The sequence below is a fragment of the Glycine soja genome, chromosome 13 (genome assembly GCF_004193775.1).
Source record: "Glycine soja cultivar W05 chromosome 13, ASM419377v2, whole genome shotgun sequence".
Lineage (NCBI taxonomy): Eukaryota > Viridiplantae > Streptophyta > Magnoliopsida > Fabales > Fabaceae > Glycine > Glycine soja.
In genome coordinates this window covers 23,573,248-23,587,060 of record NC_041014.1, presented here as the reverse complement: position 1 = coordinate 23,587,060, position 13,813 = coordinate 23,573,248, and the positions used below count along the sequence as shown (strand labels likewise).

The following is a 13,813-nucleotide window of genomic DNA, read 5'->3' as shown; positions in this document are numbered from 1 at the left end:
GCGACGAGTTGATGCTAAGTCCCTTTTTGGACGACGAGTTAACGTTAAGTCCCTTTAAGGGCGACAAGTTAATGATAAGACCCTTAAAGGGCGACGAGTTAAAATTATTTTGAGAACAATTGAAGAGTCATGTGTTTTGTACAGTTCATAGATAGAGTTTGTGTGCTAAAATGTTTTCTGGGTTGGACCTGAATCAGGAGGGAGAGGCCCTGACGGACTCTTCGGAGTGTAGGCCTTGGGGGTCACACGGTTTGAGTGCTCCTTTAAGCCTATGTTGATCTCATATGGTTGGAGCATTCTTGCAAAACACTGTGACCCTGACTGGTCTCCCTATAATATTACCTAGTGAGAGTGACTTGACTTACTATTGTGTGGTTTGTCTTGTCATGTACTCCTAGGCGCCCGACGAGGTTTTTCACTGACATGGTACCACATTGCATATAGGCTTGAGTCTTAGCATAACTGTCGCATACGCTTGTTAATTGTTTATTATGAAATTGATGTGTTATTATGTCTTGATCGGAATGTGTGATTCATGTGTATAGTGATTGATGATTGAAATGTGTGATTGATGGATGAAAAGTGTGATTGATGAATGACAAAGTGATGAAATAATGTGAAATATGCTAAGTAAATTGTATTTGGCTACTATATGTTGTGTTGTTTCTCTCTAGTAGTTAGAAATGTGATAACTCACTCCCGGTTTGTTGTTTGTGTTTGGATCCTGTGATGATCTTGAACTTTGTGTTCGGGAGAGCAGATGAATAGGTGGATGACTATGAAGAACCTCATGCTAAAGGACACAGGAACACCACGCTCTGATAGGATGTGACATTAGGATATAAGTTCTATATTAATTGTATGAGACTTAGATGACCTTCTTTGAGTCGAGATGACTTTATTATTTATTTGAACAAGTTTGAATATGATGCAGAAGAAAGTGAATGTGAGTCTTTTACCCATTTGAAAAGCTTGTATTTAAAAATGTTTTAAAAATACTTTTAATTAATATTTGAATTTTTATTCCTTTATTAATATATATGTGAGGGGTAGAGGGTGTGATAGCGTCTGTTTCCGGGACTTCTTTCTAGGAAGACATTTGTTCCATTATTGTAGTTGGAGTTTGGAATGCGTGCATCATTTTGTCAAAGGTACCCGTATCCGTTACATATCGAGTAACAATACATTTTGGGTATACTTAGTACTTTTACCTTAAGTACTAGACATATCTTTTTTTTCATGAAAAATGAAAATTTTCAAGTCCATTTAGAGATTTCTTTACTTTTTTTATAAAAAAAATAGTATTTAGTTCTTTCTATTTAATCAAGCTCATTCATCCTCCAGGATGAAATTTAAAAGGTGAAAAAAATACTATTTAGTTCTTTCCACCGGGTGTTTACTTTCTCATATTGTTCAACACTTACCTTTCTAATGTTCTGTAACCACAATCTGCAATAGTAGCTATATCTTTGTTCAGATCATAATTTGATTATCTCATTGCTTGATTGAATTATTTTGGATGGTTCTAGTACTTGCATAGTATAATCGTTATTGATTTGCTAGGTTCAACAATGTTCATAGCCATCACATGTTAATCACTGATTAAAAATTACCCTTCAATTTCATAATGGTGCTGTGTTTTCCCGCTTGATGCAAGGCAAGTTTAACATAATAACATCTTGCAATCTGTTCCACTTTTGCAGAGATAAGTGAAGCAATTTTGGAGATGGAAGAAAAGTTGGGTAGTGATGGGAAAGGAGCAAGTTGAGGTGCTAAATGCCCTGGACGCAGCAAAAACACAATGGTATCATTTCACAGCAATCATCATTGCTGGAATGGGCTTCTTCACTGATGCCTATGATCTCTTCTGTATATCACTTGTCACAAAGCTACTTGGCCGCATTTACTACCACGTTGATGGGGCTGCAAAGCCTGGTCCATTGCCTCCCAATGTGTCAGCTGCAGTTAATGGTGTAGCTTTTGTTGGAACACTTTCCGGGCAACTTTTCTTTGGCTGGCTCGGCGACAAAATGGGCCGAAAAAAGGTCTATGGCATGACCCTCGTGCTTATGGTAATAGCTTCCATTTCGTGTCTTTCCTTCGGGCGAGATGCAAAGACTATGATGACAACTCTTTGCTTCTTCCGCTTCTGGCTTGATTTTGGCATTGGTGGAGATTACCATAATGTCTGAGTATTCTAATAAGAAGACTTGCGGTGCCTTTATAGCTGCAGTGTTTGCTATGCAAGGATTTGGAATTTTGGCAGGAGGTGTGTTTCCTATTATCATAGCATCTTTGTTCAAGGCCAAGTTTGATGCTCCACCGTGAGGTTGATGTGTTGGGTTCAACTGTTCCACAAGCAGACTATGTTTGGAGCACTTCCTGCTGCAATGACTTACTACTCACGAAGATGCCAGAAACCGCGTGTTTAATATCAAAATACTAAGACTAAATTTACTTCAAATTTTAATTTAATATACTTTGTTAAATTTTTTAAAATATAAATTATGATTTCATATTTTAAATATTTAAATTTCAAATTGACTTTTTTTATTAAATATTTAAATTAATATATGTATATAAAATATCAACATGAAATAAAATTTTTGTTAAATGTGTAATTTTACAATTAATATTTTTTGTCAAAATATCTTTTTTATATATCAACCATAAATTTACTAATTAAATTTAAATTTTATGCTAATTTCAATATTTTTTTAAGTCAAGGAGGTTGAATCTAAAATAAATATAAAATAATTTTCTCTAATTTTTTGAAATAAAATTAAAATTTTACTTAAATGATTTACGATAATCATTCATATATTAAGATTAAGTAGTTTTATTAATAAAAAAATAATTATAAATAATTACTTGGTCTAGAGATATTACTCTGAACTCCTCATTTTTATTCATGGCCTTCTTTGCCAACTCAAGCACCTTCTCGCGCTCTCATCGCTAAGGGCTTCAATGTTTCCAACTTCTTCCCTCAGGTTCCCACTTCCGATCTAATCAAATCTATGTCTCTCTTTCCATCCTCATTATTATGAAGACGGTTTTGCATCTAGATAGATTGCGCGTTTCTGGTGCTGGGTTCTGAAAATGCCAAGGGTCTCTGCTTTCTGCAATAGAGACGAGGGAGTACTGTGTTTTACAGGGTAAATTAGGAAAACAAATGAGAAGGGGTAGTGTACAAGTAAAGTAGAGGGGGTAGAAATAGCAATTGCCAAAGAATCCTTTCATCAATTTTTATTATTTTGTATGTTTGTTTAATGAGCCCAGCCCATTCAAGCCTACCAAACTATTCAAACTAGGTTTAATAAAGATTCTCTAATATAATGAATGAAGCAAGCAATCCGTCAATTTCATATTATTTATTATTTATAAACAATCTAAAGTAATAACCTCCGCACGCTCAATCAAAATTTGCTATAGATCTAGTTTAAATAGTTTTTTGACAAATACTTATACGATAAGAAAATAAATGAATAAAATAATAAAAAATTTATTAGTTAAAATGTACCTATGCATTTTAAGTTTATGATGATTTTAATTTAAAGAAAATTGCGATGCGTAAGTTGATTTTAATTTAAAATAAAAAAATGATTGATTTTATCTTGTCATTTTTCCCCTATATCATATTATTGCATACATTGTATTGGTGTAATTGGCTAATGTTCCACCTCTATATATATAGATGCATGAATTTAAATCAGTATCATCGTATACATTGTTCCATTATAGGTTAATATATTTTTAGGCTGGACCAATTAAATTACAAGTTGAGGAAAGAATTTCAGTCAAGTTAATAATATCTATATGCCATTTATATAAAATAATTAATTTCCTATCAAATTATAATATTTCCAAACTTTTACATCAATATATTACGTGTTAATATTCGATAAGTTTACTATATCTAATCTAAATGAAACTCAACACAATTTTTTTTTTATACTTATCCCTTTTATTTATTATTTTTTAATTATATTACTTAAAAAATAGTTCAAATAAATAAAGCTCTAAATAATTGTAAAAATATAAAAATTTTAAAAATAATTTATATCAAGCCAATGGTTAGTCCAGCCCGAATATTCAAGCTAATTTTTTAGTTAGGTTAGACTAAATTAATATTGTGTTTCAATTTTCAGAGTCTAACTTACATAATTAATTGAGCTATTTTAGTCAACTAATCTGACTTAGCCCATTTTAATACCCCTATTAAATCAAATTATGTGTCCTATAAATTTTTTTTTTAAATTCCCTAATTCTTTTACGAACTATTTCCTTGCCACAGAAATATTCAAAATCAAAATTTACCTAAAATCACAGTATAGGATGAGCCCCTACAATTATTAATTTTGAAATCAACTTTCTAGTCAAAAGGAAAATTTATTGTTGAAATTAGAATAGACCAAAAAAAATTTGGAAATAAGAAAAATAATTTTTATTTAAGGAATTGTAAAAATTTAATTTTGAAAATCAAAAGAAGTAAACAGTGCTATAAGAAATTATTTTTAACATGCATAATAGGATAAATGCATTCTCATTGTCTGTGGATATAATGAAAAAAAAAATCAACGTTATTTTATAGGAGAATATTATGGTTTGATTGATTTTAGTTATTTTTTACACTGATGTATTTTAGTTTTGAACAGAAGATTTTAATTTTAAAACAAATTAATTGTTGCGCTGGACTTTTCATCATATCCTTGTGGTTCTAATGATGATATTGATTACTGAAGATAAAATTATCATATAATCACTATCTTGTGATTTTTTTTATTTTTACAATTTGAATATTTTTTTAAGCAATGAAAAAGAGAAATTAATTTTGACAATAAAAAATTCCTTATTTTTTATAAAATAAAAAAGTTAAGAGAACCTATAACCTTTGTTATACTTATGTAGGATTTAAGTTAAGAGTAAACTAATCAATGAAAGCTTATGATCAAAATATAATAAGATAATATTTACTATTAACTGTTACTGATAATAATTGGTCGTTGCAACAATTTATTTTAAACAAGTTTAATTGAGGAAAGAAAATCAATGTTAATTGCGGAAAAGTAACTTTTTTCTTTTATATTGTGAGAAATGAACTAATTAATCCATTGTCCTACACAAGATCCTTAAATTAACACAAAACTAATCAATATACATATCCATATCATAATAGTATTAATTGAGATAATATCCCCATATTAATAAAAAAGAAGAATATAATATCCCCATTAATCAATATTGTTATTGATTATCCCGTTAGTTAAATGACATCCATTAATATTACTATTAAACCCATAAATAAATTGATATGAAATTATTACATTTTAATCAATGGTTTTAAGATAAAACTTTAGATATGTAATCACAATTAATATTGGGAGGAAAACTTTTGCTATGTCCATTCAGTTGGAGTGAGATGTACCCTCCCACACATATCTCTTTGTATATATAAAAATATAAATTCAGTCTAATTTATTTGTTGAATGTTCAATAACAAGAAGATAAAAATTCGAAAGAACAAATGAATTTACTAATTAATTCTGTAAAAATAATAATTTACTAATTTGCAAAGTATATAAACTGACACAAAATTACTTCAATAAATTATTAGTGGCATTAATTTTTCTATAAAAAAATAGTGGTGCTTTTAATGATATATGTTTCTTTTGGCTGATAAAAAAAACAGTACGTGGAGCCAAAAGTTTCTCAGCAAACCTTCAACTACACTTTAAAATATTAAAAATAAACCCTCAAGTTCTAAAATCATTATGATGATAAATTCTTTTATAATAAATTTGTTAGAATATTATACAAATATAAACAAACAGGTTTTCTTTTTTCTTTTTTAATTGTACTTCTCCACATGCCTTTCCATCTGTCTCTTTTAAAAAATTATTACTCCTTTAGAAAATTTTGTTTGAATAAATATGGATTGGAAACTATAAAAAGACTAATATTGCTTCTGGAAGGATTCATAAAAATGTAGGCGTATGGCACAAAATTGATGAATTTGACTCTAGCAGGGTTTGGTGAGAGGCTTCGATTCACGCGATAAACGAGAAATATATAACGTCAAAACTATAACTATTGGAGCTAACTAAATTATGCTGATATATCACCAACTATTCAGAAAATTATTTTCAAACTTCCCTATGTATATATATGGAGTCAAATTCTTAGTGAAGCTATTTTTTATTTTTTATTTTTTACAAAAGAACATATTAGAGTTCCACGATACAACACACATCTTCATCTTTCTTTTCAAATAATAAGACGTATAAGATAGGTTGTTTAGATGCTAAATCATGTTTTTTGAACTTGTTTTATATTGACCTGCTTCTATATTTTATTTTTATTTTTTGGGTGGATTATGTTTATATTATACGTTTCTATTCGAATGGCATGTGCCTTTTCCTGATATATATTTTCCTCTCTCTTTCACCCTTATAATTATTTTACATATTTAAATTTTAGTTCGTAATTTTTTTTTTGGATTCTATATATATGTGAAATCTTAGTTTCAATACATATAAAATTTAATTTTTGATTTGTTTAATTTCGTAAGTGAGTACTATTTTTTTTTCCAACAAATTCATTAACTACTCATGTGTTAAAGGACTTTCAACCCATATAAGTAAGTCAAAAGTGACATGTAATTAATTAATAGATGTATAACAATTAATGTAGATACCGAAAGTATTCAGTTTTGAAAAATAATTAGGAAACTAACCATTTTTTTTAGAAATATTAAAACCAAAATTTGATATCATCATAGTGATTAAAAAAATAATTTTTACTTTTTCAATCATATCCACGTTTATGTTTTATAAAATATATTTGAAATATTGAGGTATATATTAACAACATAATATAGATTTATTAGTATATACTCATCACTTGCATGGGTTGGTTTGAACCTAAAAACGAGGATAAGATTTTTATATATAGAGGTATGTGTTAGCAATGTTTTGAAGGTTTATTCACCTCACAATGCTAACTTTTAGTTGTGAAATTTTTCTAAAGTACAGTAAGCTCTTTTAAAATGAATGACAAAATAACATATAATTAAATCGCATCAACTTAGTCTCAGACAAAAGGATGAGGAAAAGGTGAAGAAAGAAAAACATATATATATATAGGTTGGACTAACCGGCAAGGTGAAAAATTTTGTCTTTTATAGTAGATAAGATTTGACTAACACTAATTAAAAAAAATCAAAATATTAAAAAAAATATATAGGTTGGACTAACCGGCAAGGTGAAAAATTTATCCCATAATTTTTATCAAAATAAAAGATAAAGATTCTAATTAAAAAATAATTTAATTACTCCTCATCTTATTATTAATACAAGACTTATTTTCATCAAAACTATTATTATATACAAAACTATCCAACAAATTTGTCGATAACAAAATTCTCTTGTACGTACAAGAATTAATCAAAAAAATTCTCAATTAATTATATAACATTTTAAGGGCTTAGATATCACTCTTATATATCTATATTTTTAACGAAAGATTAAATAACCATTTCAGATGACATCTAGTATTATGTCAACATATGTGATACTTCTATTTTTTGAAAAAAAAATCTTTTAAATAAATATCATCTAGTTATCTCAAAATGAATGTTAGAGATCCAAAACAATCAATTATTTTCAATTTTGAAGAGATGAAAATTAAAGAAGAATATTTTAGTGGAACTAAAATAAAATTCACTTATTTCATAGAAGGATTCCAAAACAGTATTTTTTAAACTTTAGAAAAATGAAAATATAAAATAAATTATAGCTATAGACAAAAATCAAAATTTGTTAACTTTATAAAGACTAAAAACATTTAAGCCGACATTTTAATTACTAAGTTTTTAATTAAGGGAAAAATTAAACGTGGCAGTCAATGTCATCGATCACCATTCCATCCCTCTGCCCTCATTTAAGAATTCCATCGAGTACAAGAAAGCATGGTCAGAAATTTCAACATCAATTGTTTGATTTTTTTTTTTCCTTGATGGCATTTGTTTATACAATTGGACTCCTTATTCATTCTTCTCTCTCTCTCTCTCTCATTACTTTATGACGACACCGGAAAAAACAAATCACCACCAAAAGAGAGATGATGAAACGTGGCGAATCCGAATGCCAACAACAACAAATTTACCTAATTAAATTAATTAATGAAAAAAATTCAAATGCAGGAAATTACCTAATTAAATTAAACTAATTAGTTACTAGCAAAGGAAATCATCATCAGAAGAAGTCAAGCTGAGAAGTTGCTCCAAGTACTCAGAACCCAAGTCCTCCAAGACCAGCACATTTTGTGAAAGCACAATATTTTCTAACTCCATTCCATGACCCCTTTTGGTTTTTTTGTTAGTGGCTTTGGATTTTCTCCTCATGGTGTGTTTTCTCTTGAGTGCCAACACTGGAGAGGAACCATCTTCCAATGATGGCTTATTATTGTTCTGCATGTCTTTGAGTGATTCCCTCACCACTTCTTCTGGGAAATTCAGCACTGCCATGGACCCTCTTGTGGACAAAGCAGCTTGGTCATAAGCCAGTGCTGCTGCTTCAGCTGTGTCAAATGTGCCAATCCAAACTCTGACCCCATTTCTTGTGGAGTCTCTTATTTCAGCAGCAAATTTTCCCCATGGCCTTCTCCTCACTCCTCTGAAGGGTCTCTTGTCTTTGTTACCTTCTTTTGGTGGTTGTGGTGATGCATGTGTTTCGAGTTGATGGCTTGCATGAGTTAAATTGGATGAGACTTCTAGTTGTGACTCAGTGCTGACCAAGGAGCCCGAAGAGTTGGAATAATCTGAGGATGATGATTCCTTGATTCGTGATTGTGAGGAGTGGTCAGTGATGGTGAAGGAATTAAGGGTGGTGGTGGTGGTGTTTTCTTCATTGAAGAAAAGAAAGTTCTCCCAAGAGAATGGTTCTGCACAAACAGAGGAATTTACAAAGGAAGAGTTAAAGTTTTGGTATTGGAAGAAAGATGAATCAAAATCCATCTCTTGACAATCTTAATGTAGACTAGACACCAAATTCAGCTGTTTTGTTTTTCTGTTTTTTTTCTTTCTTTCCCTCTCCTCTTGATGTGTGAGACTGTGTGGTATGCTTTTGTGGGCTTGAACAAATGTTTGGGGTGCTTGCCTCCTTTATATACTCAATTGAAAAGAAGGAAACATGATGACCAAAAAGATCCATGGATAATGGATAAATAAAAGGAATTAATAAAAAAATGAATAGATGAATTATACTAAAGGTAAAGTTGGAATCTTGGTCAAGGAGGATGTCTTTGGATATCTACTTTTTATGTTATTGAACACTACTGTTAAAGAGCGGACCTATATATGCCCTAAGGATCTAAGGAAATGTTAAACCACCTTAAAAGAAGTTCTTCTACTTTTTGAGGACTTTCAAAATATTTAATACTTTTTTTTAATTTAAATGCATTTGTATTAATTTTTTTACAAGACAAGTTCTTTAAATTAAATACATTCTTTAATAAAATGTTAATTTATGAGTTTTTCTTTTGTCTTGTGTCTTATATAAAATTGTTTAACCTACTGAATTAGAAATTAACTTCACTCATATATAATTGTTATTGATAAAAAAAATTAAACTTTACAAAAAAAATCAAATATATATTATCTCATTATATTTTATTTGAATTGAAGTAATATAATTTGACTCGGGTAAAATAGACATAAGCAGTAAAAAAATTCTTTAAACTATTTAATACAAATATATTTTTAAAAATTAAATTCAAAATAATTGATTAAACTAAAATAAGGCTGGCGTGGTTGATCTAAAGAATAGAAATAGTAATAAACATAATTAAAAAAAAAATTGAAGGTACTAGAACTAATTGGTAAAGTCACGTGCGTGAAAGAAATAATAAAAAAACGTGGGCAACTGGAGAGGGCGAAGAAGGGAGGTTGGCGAGTCCTCTATGAGGCGCGTGAGTGTTGAATTCATAAGAAAGGAAGACTGAGTGAGTGTCACTCTCACTCTCACAAGCTGCTTTGTCTCAAACACTCACTTGTGACTTGACACACACACCCCTAATGTCACCACACACCATAATGTTGCATACGCCCTGTAAGTGGGAAATTAATTTGCTTTTAATGTCCCGTTCCTTGTTAGCAAGCGATACCTTTTCATTTTATCAAGTGAGTGCTATATATTTATCTATCTTAGAAGTGAATTTTAGGGATAAAAAATTGAAAATTCAGATTTTGGAGGGATGAAAATCAAATAATTTTTTCATAAGGACTGAAACTAAATACCACCCATTTAAAAACAAAAAATAGTCATTTTAAATTTCAGAGGAATGAAAAACAAATTTTTTTTTTTGCTGGGTCAAAATTAAAACTATCTCATTTTATATAGACAAACATATATTTAAGTCTTAACATAATAAAACAGAATTATTTAAATATTTTATCTATCAGTTTCTCATTAGTAATTAATGTAAATTCTTTAATTTGGCCCTTCATATTTGTATGTATTATTACACTTGTCCTTTAAAAGTGGTAACATTTTATACCTTTAAAGACTAATATTATAATATATTAAGTTTTTGGTAAAGTATGTTGTGTCCCTCTAATAGTGATTGGTTTTGTATTTTGAAGGACTGAAATAGAATGGGTTAATTTTTTGGAAACTAATTCCACATCATAAAATTTAAAATGCCAAAAACCCATTTTATCTTAATTTTTTAGTGACTAATTAAATGATAAAATTCTAAAAGGACTAACATAGTAATAATAATAGAACTATTCCTGTCAAAAAATAATATAAATATTTATGAAATAAAATTGAAAACAAATATCTTTCTAAAACTAATATAATAATGTACATAATTCTAGAAGACTAAATTAACATTCTCATAATTACTTTAAATTAAGAGGTACATAATGTAACACTGTATTCATATGACTTCACTCCATAGGATGAGAATATAGTTGAGTGCACTCCGGTGTCTGCGTGACATTTCCGTTCGAAGAACCTGCCTCTGTCTTATCTAAATTAGTGAATTCCAATTTTCTTGCCCTAAACAGTTGGGACCCAAAACACATGCTACATGTCACATCAGCCGCCAGCGTGCCCTGTTTTCCCCGTAGCTCCAAGTTAAGGGCATATATATGAGTTAATTTTAATTTTCTTAGAAGTTATATATACGAGTTAATTAACACTGTATTATGTCAAACCTTTGTTAAATTTCATTTAATTTTCTTCACACGAAAGTTGATATTACTGTATAAAGTTCTACAAGTTTTAACCATGAGATGTTGCTAGAAAGAAATTTAATTAACCATCAAATCTTACTGATGTTAGGTATTTTAAAATATGGTTTTTCTGGAAGACAAAAGTAATATATATATATATAGGAAATTCAACGCTCTTCTTTTTAATCATTATATCTATGATCAAAAGATGAAAAAGATTCATAATGGATACCGTTTAAATGATTTTAAAAATATTAAGAGAATGCAGACGATTGATATAGATATGAATGATTGAAAAAATTTTTGTTGGGCGTCTATGATCAGCAACTTGTAATAAAGCATCTGCCACTTGCTGCTATTTAATGTTTGGAATTGTTTATAAACGGAAGAAGATACATGCATCTTTGCATTTATGATCTCTACAACTTGCATTGTCACCAACGAACATATTTGACATTTCATTTCACTGATAAGGACGGATATATGGTTTTATCATTTAACAATTGCTTCAGACAAGGATCAGCTGGTCCACCAGATCGTCCGGACTCAATTTCAAAATTCAAAGTCAAGAGGAATAACATATAGAAGCCTTTGTTGAATGTATAATGTATCTCGTCGCATTATTTGTGAAGGAGGGAGGAGATAGAACCATGATCAGAATGAGCTTCGAGATACGTAAGTTGATGCATATATATATATATAAATGTCGGTAAGATCCTTTTTATTTTTGGCTTAATTGGATTTTTCATCTACCAAAATATCGTAATTATGTTATTTTGGTCAATCAAATTTTAATTATGTGAATTAGGACCTTTCAAAAAAAAATGTGAATTATGTTCTCTAGTTATTGTAATATTAGTAATGCAAATTTGATATTTTTTTCTGTCAATTTTTTTTAATAATTTTCCTAACAAATAGTAATGTGACTTATTAATTAAACTTTTCATCCCTCTGGTATCACAATTTTGAGAGATCAAAAGTTCAATTATGTCATACTTGTAATGACCTCAAATGTCATTACGTTAAACATTAAGACTTTAACGTGGAAAAATTTATTTTTATCTCCTTTAAAACTCTTGAATTAATTTAATAAATGAAAATATATGTAATTTTTTTTCAAGAATACAAGTGTATCATATAAACTTCATCCATAAAAGATCAGTCGTAAAACATAAAGATAAGTGTGTTCCAAGGCACTAAATCATCAAACATAAAAAATAAATCTCCAAACAAAACTCAAGGGTCCAATTTAGGAAATAAATACGACATAGATCCATGAAAATATATAAACACTAAGTAGGTACCTACCAAGACAAAACATAAATAAATGATAGAGTCGAATCTCACCCCTAAGTCTACCACCAAGTACACATCAACCATGAGTGACATGCTCCTCAAAAACTACATCATAATATGCTCTCATATCAAATGACACAATCATCATAGCTCAACAAAAAACGCAAGGGTAAGCTGATTTTAAAAAAATAATATATAAAATAAATATAAGATCAATATGTTAAAAGAGATATAGAAATCCCCCATTTTCCCAACAGTCATGTACTAATACAACTCCACAAGTAACACATCATTCTCAAGTCACAATTATCAATGTACATATCTAGCTATCATGTTATGCCATGTCGACTCCTTACTCCCAGAAGATTTTGACTCCTTACTCTCGAAAGATTTCCCCTTTTGAGTGGTTAATCCAAGTGCATTCTTTAACATAGTCGCACTCTATGATCTGACCATTCAAGGAAACTTGAATTAATCCTGTAGAAGAAGTGTGATTTTATCGAAAATGGATGAGTGTGGGTAATGGCTTACCTTGGTAAGACTTGCAAAGACCTTAACCTATCTAGGGATTTGTCCACCCATTCATTCTATAGGCCCCTTCAACGTTAGCCACCACGACAACCTCCAACACTAGGTTGAGGATATTCTTAGCACTCCCAACTTACGTGTCTACTCACATGTAATGTCATTCATCAATGCATGTATGTTATGATAATTCAAATTAATATCATACATTATCACAAATTCATTCACCAATCTCAATATCATAAAGAGGTTATAACATCATAGAATCACTATTCATACATTCATCACACTCATGAACCCACCTATAGTTCAATAAGTAAAGCAAGACATTTCAACATCTTTGAATTCTTGCAAACAACTCACCAAAAACTCATACGAATGTGATTCTCATGATATCAACATAAAGTCAACTCTAATATTAAAATAACATCATCTCAACCCATCTCATATCATCATAAATTCATTAAGATTTCAAAATAGTTAATTTATGCAAGGAAAACAAACATCAATCACATTCATATCAAAATTGATTATTGTACTCAAAATTAATCACTAGACTCAAAACTAATCACTAGCCTCAAAATGATCAATGGACTCAAAATTGATAATCGGATTCAAAATGGTCATTGGACTCAAAACTAATCATTGGACTCAAAATTGATCATCAGACTCAAAATGATCACTAGACGCGACACTGGATGTTTGACGTGAAAATGGTCATTGGACGTGACACTGGACATTGGATGTGACACTAGA

At 29.7% G+C, this 13,813-nt stretch overlaps 1 protein-coding gene and 1 pseudogene across 1 annotated transcript; one reads left to right on the top strand and one right to left on the bottom strand.

Annotated features, from left to right (window-relative positions):
- The first annotated feature begins 1,748 nt into the window (after positions 1–1,748).
- Positions 1,749–2,446, top strand: LOC114381722 (annotated as a pseudogene).
- Positions 2,447–7,973: 5,527 nt separating this feature from the next.
- Positions 7,974–9,153, bottom strand: LOC114381480 (ethylene-responsive transcription factor 1B-like). The gene has a single exon (XM_028340745.1). The coding sequence runs from the start codon at positions 9,011–9,013 to the stop codon at positions 8,234–8,236; it is 780 nt and encodes a 259-aa protein (XP_028196546.1). The 5' UTR covers positions 9,014–9,153; the 3' UTR covers positions 7,974–8,233.
- Positions 9,154–13,813: the final 4,660 nt, after the last annotated feature.

Coding starts and splice junctions, on each gene's coding strand:
- LOC114381480 (XM_028340745.1), bottom strand. CDS start 9,013: ATGGATTTTGATTCATCTTTCTTCCAATACCAAAACTTTAACTCTTCC.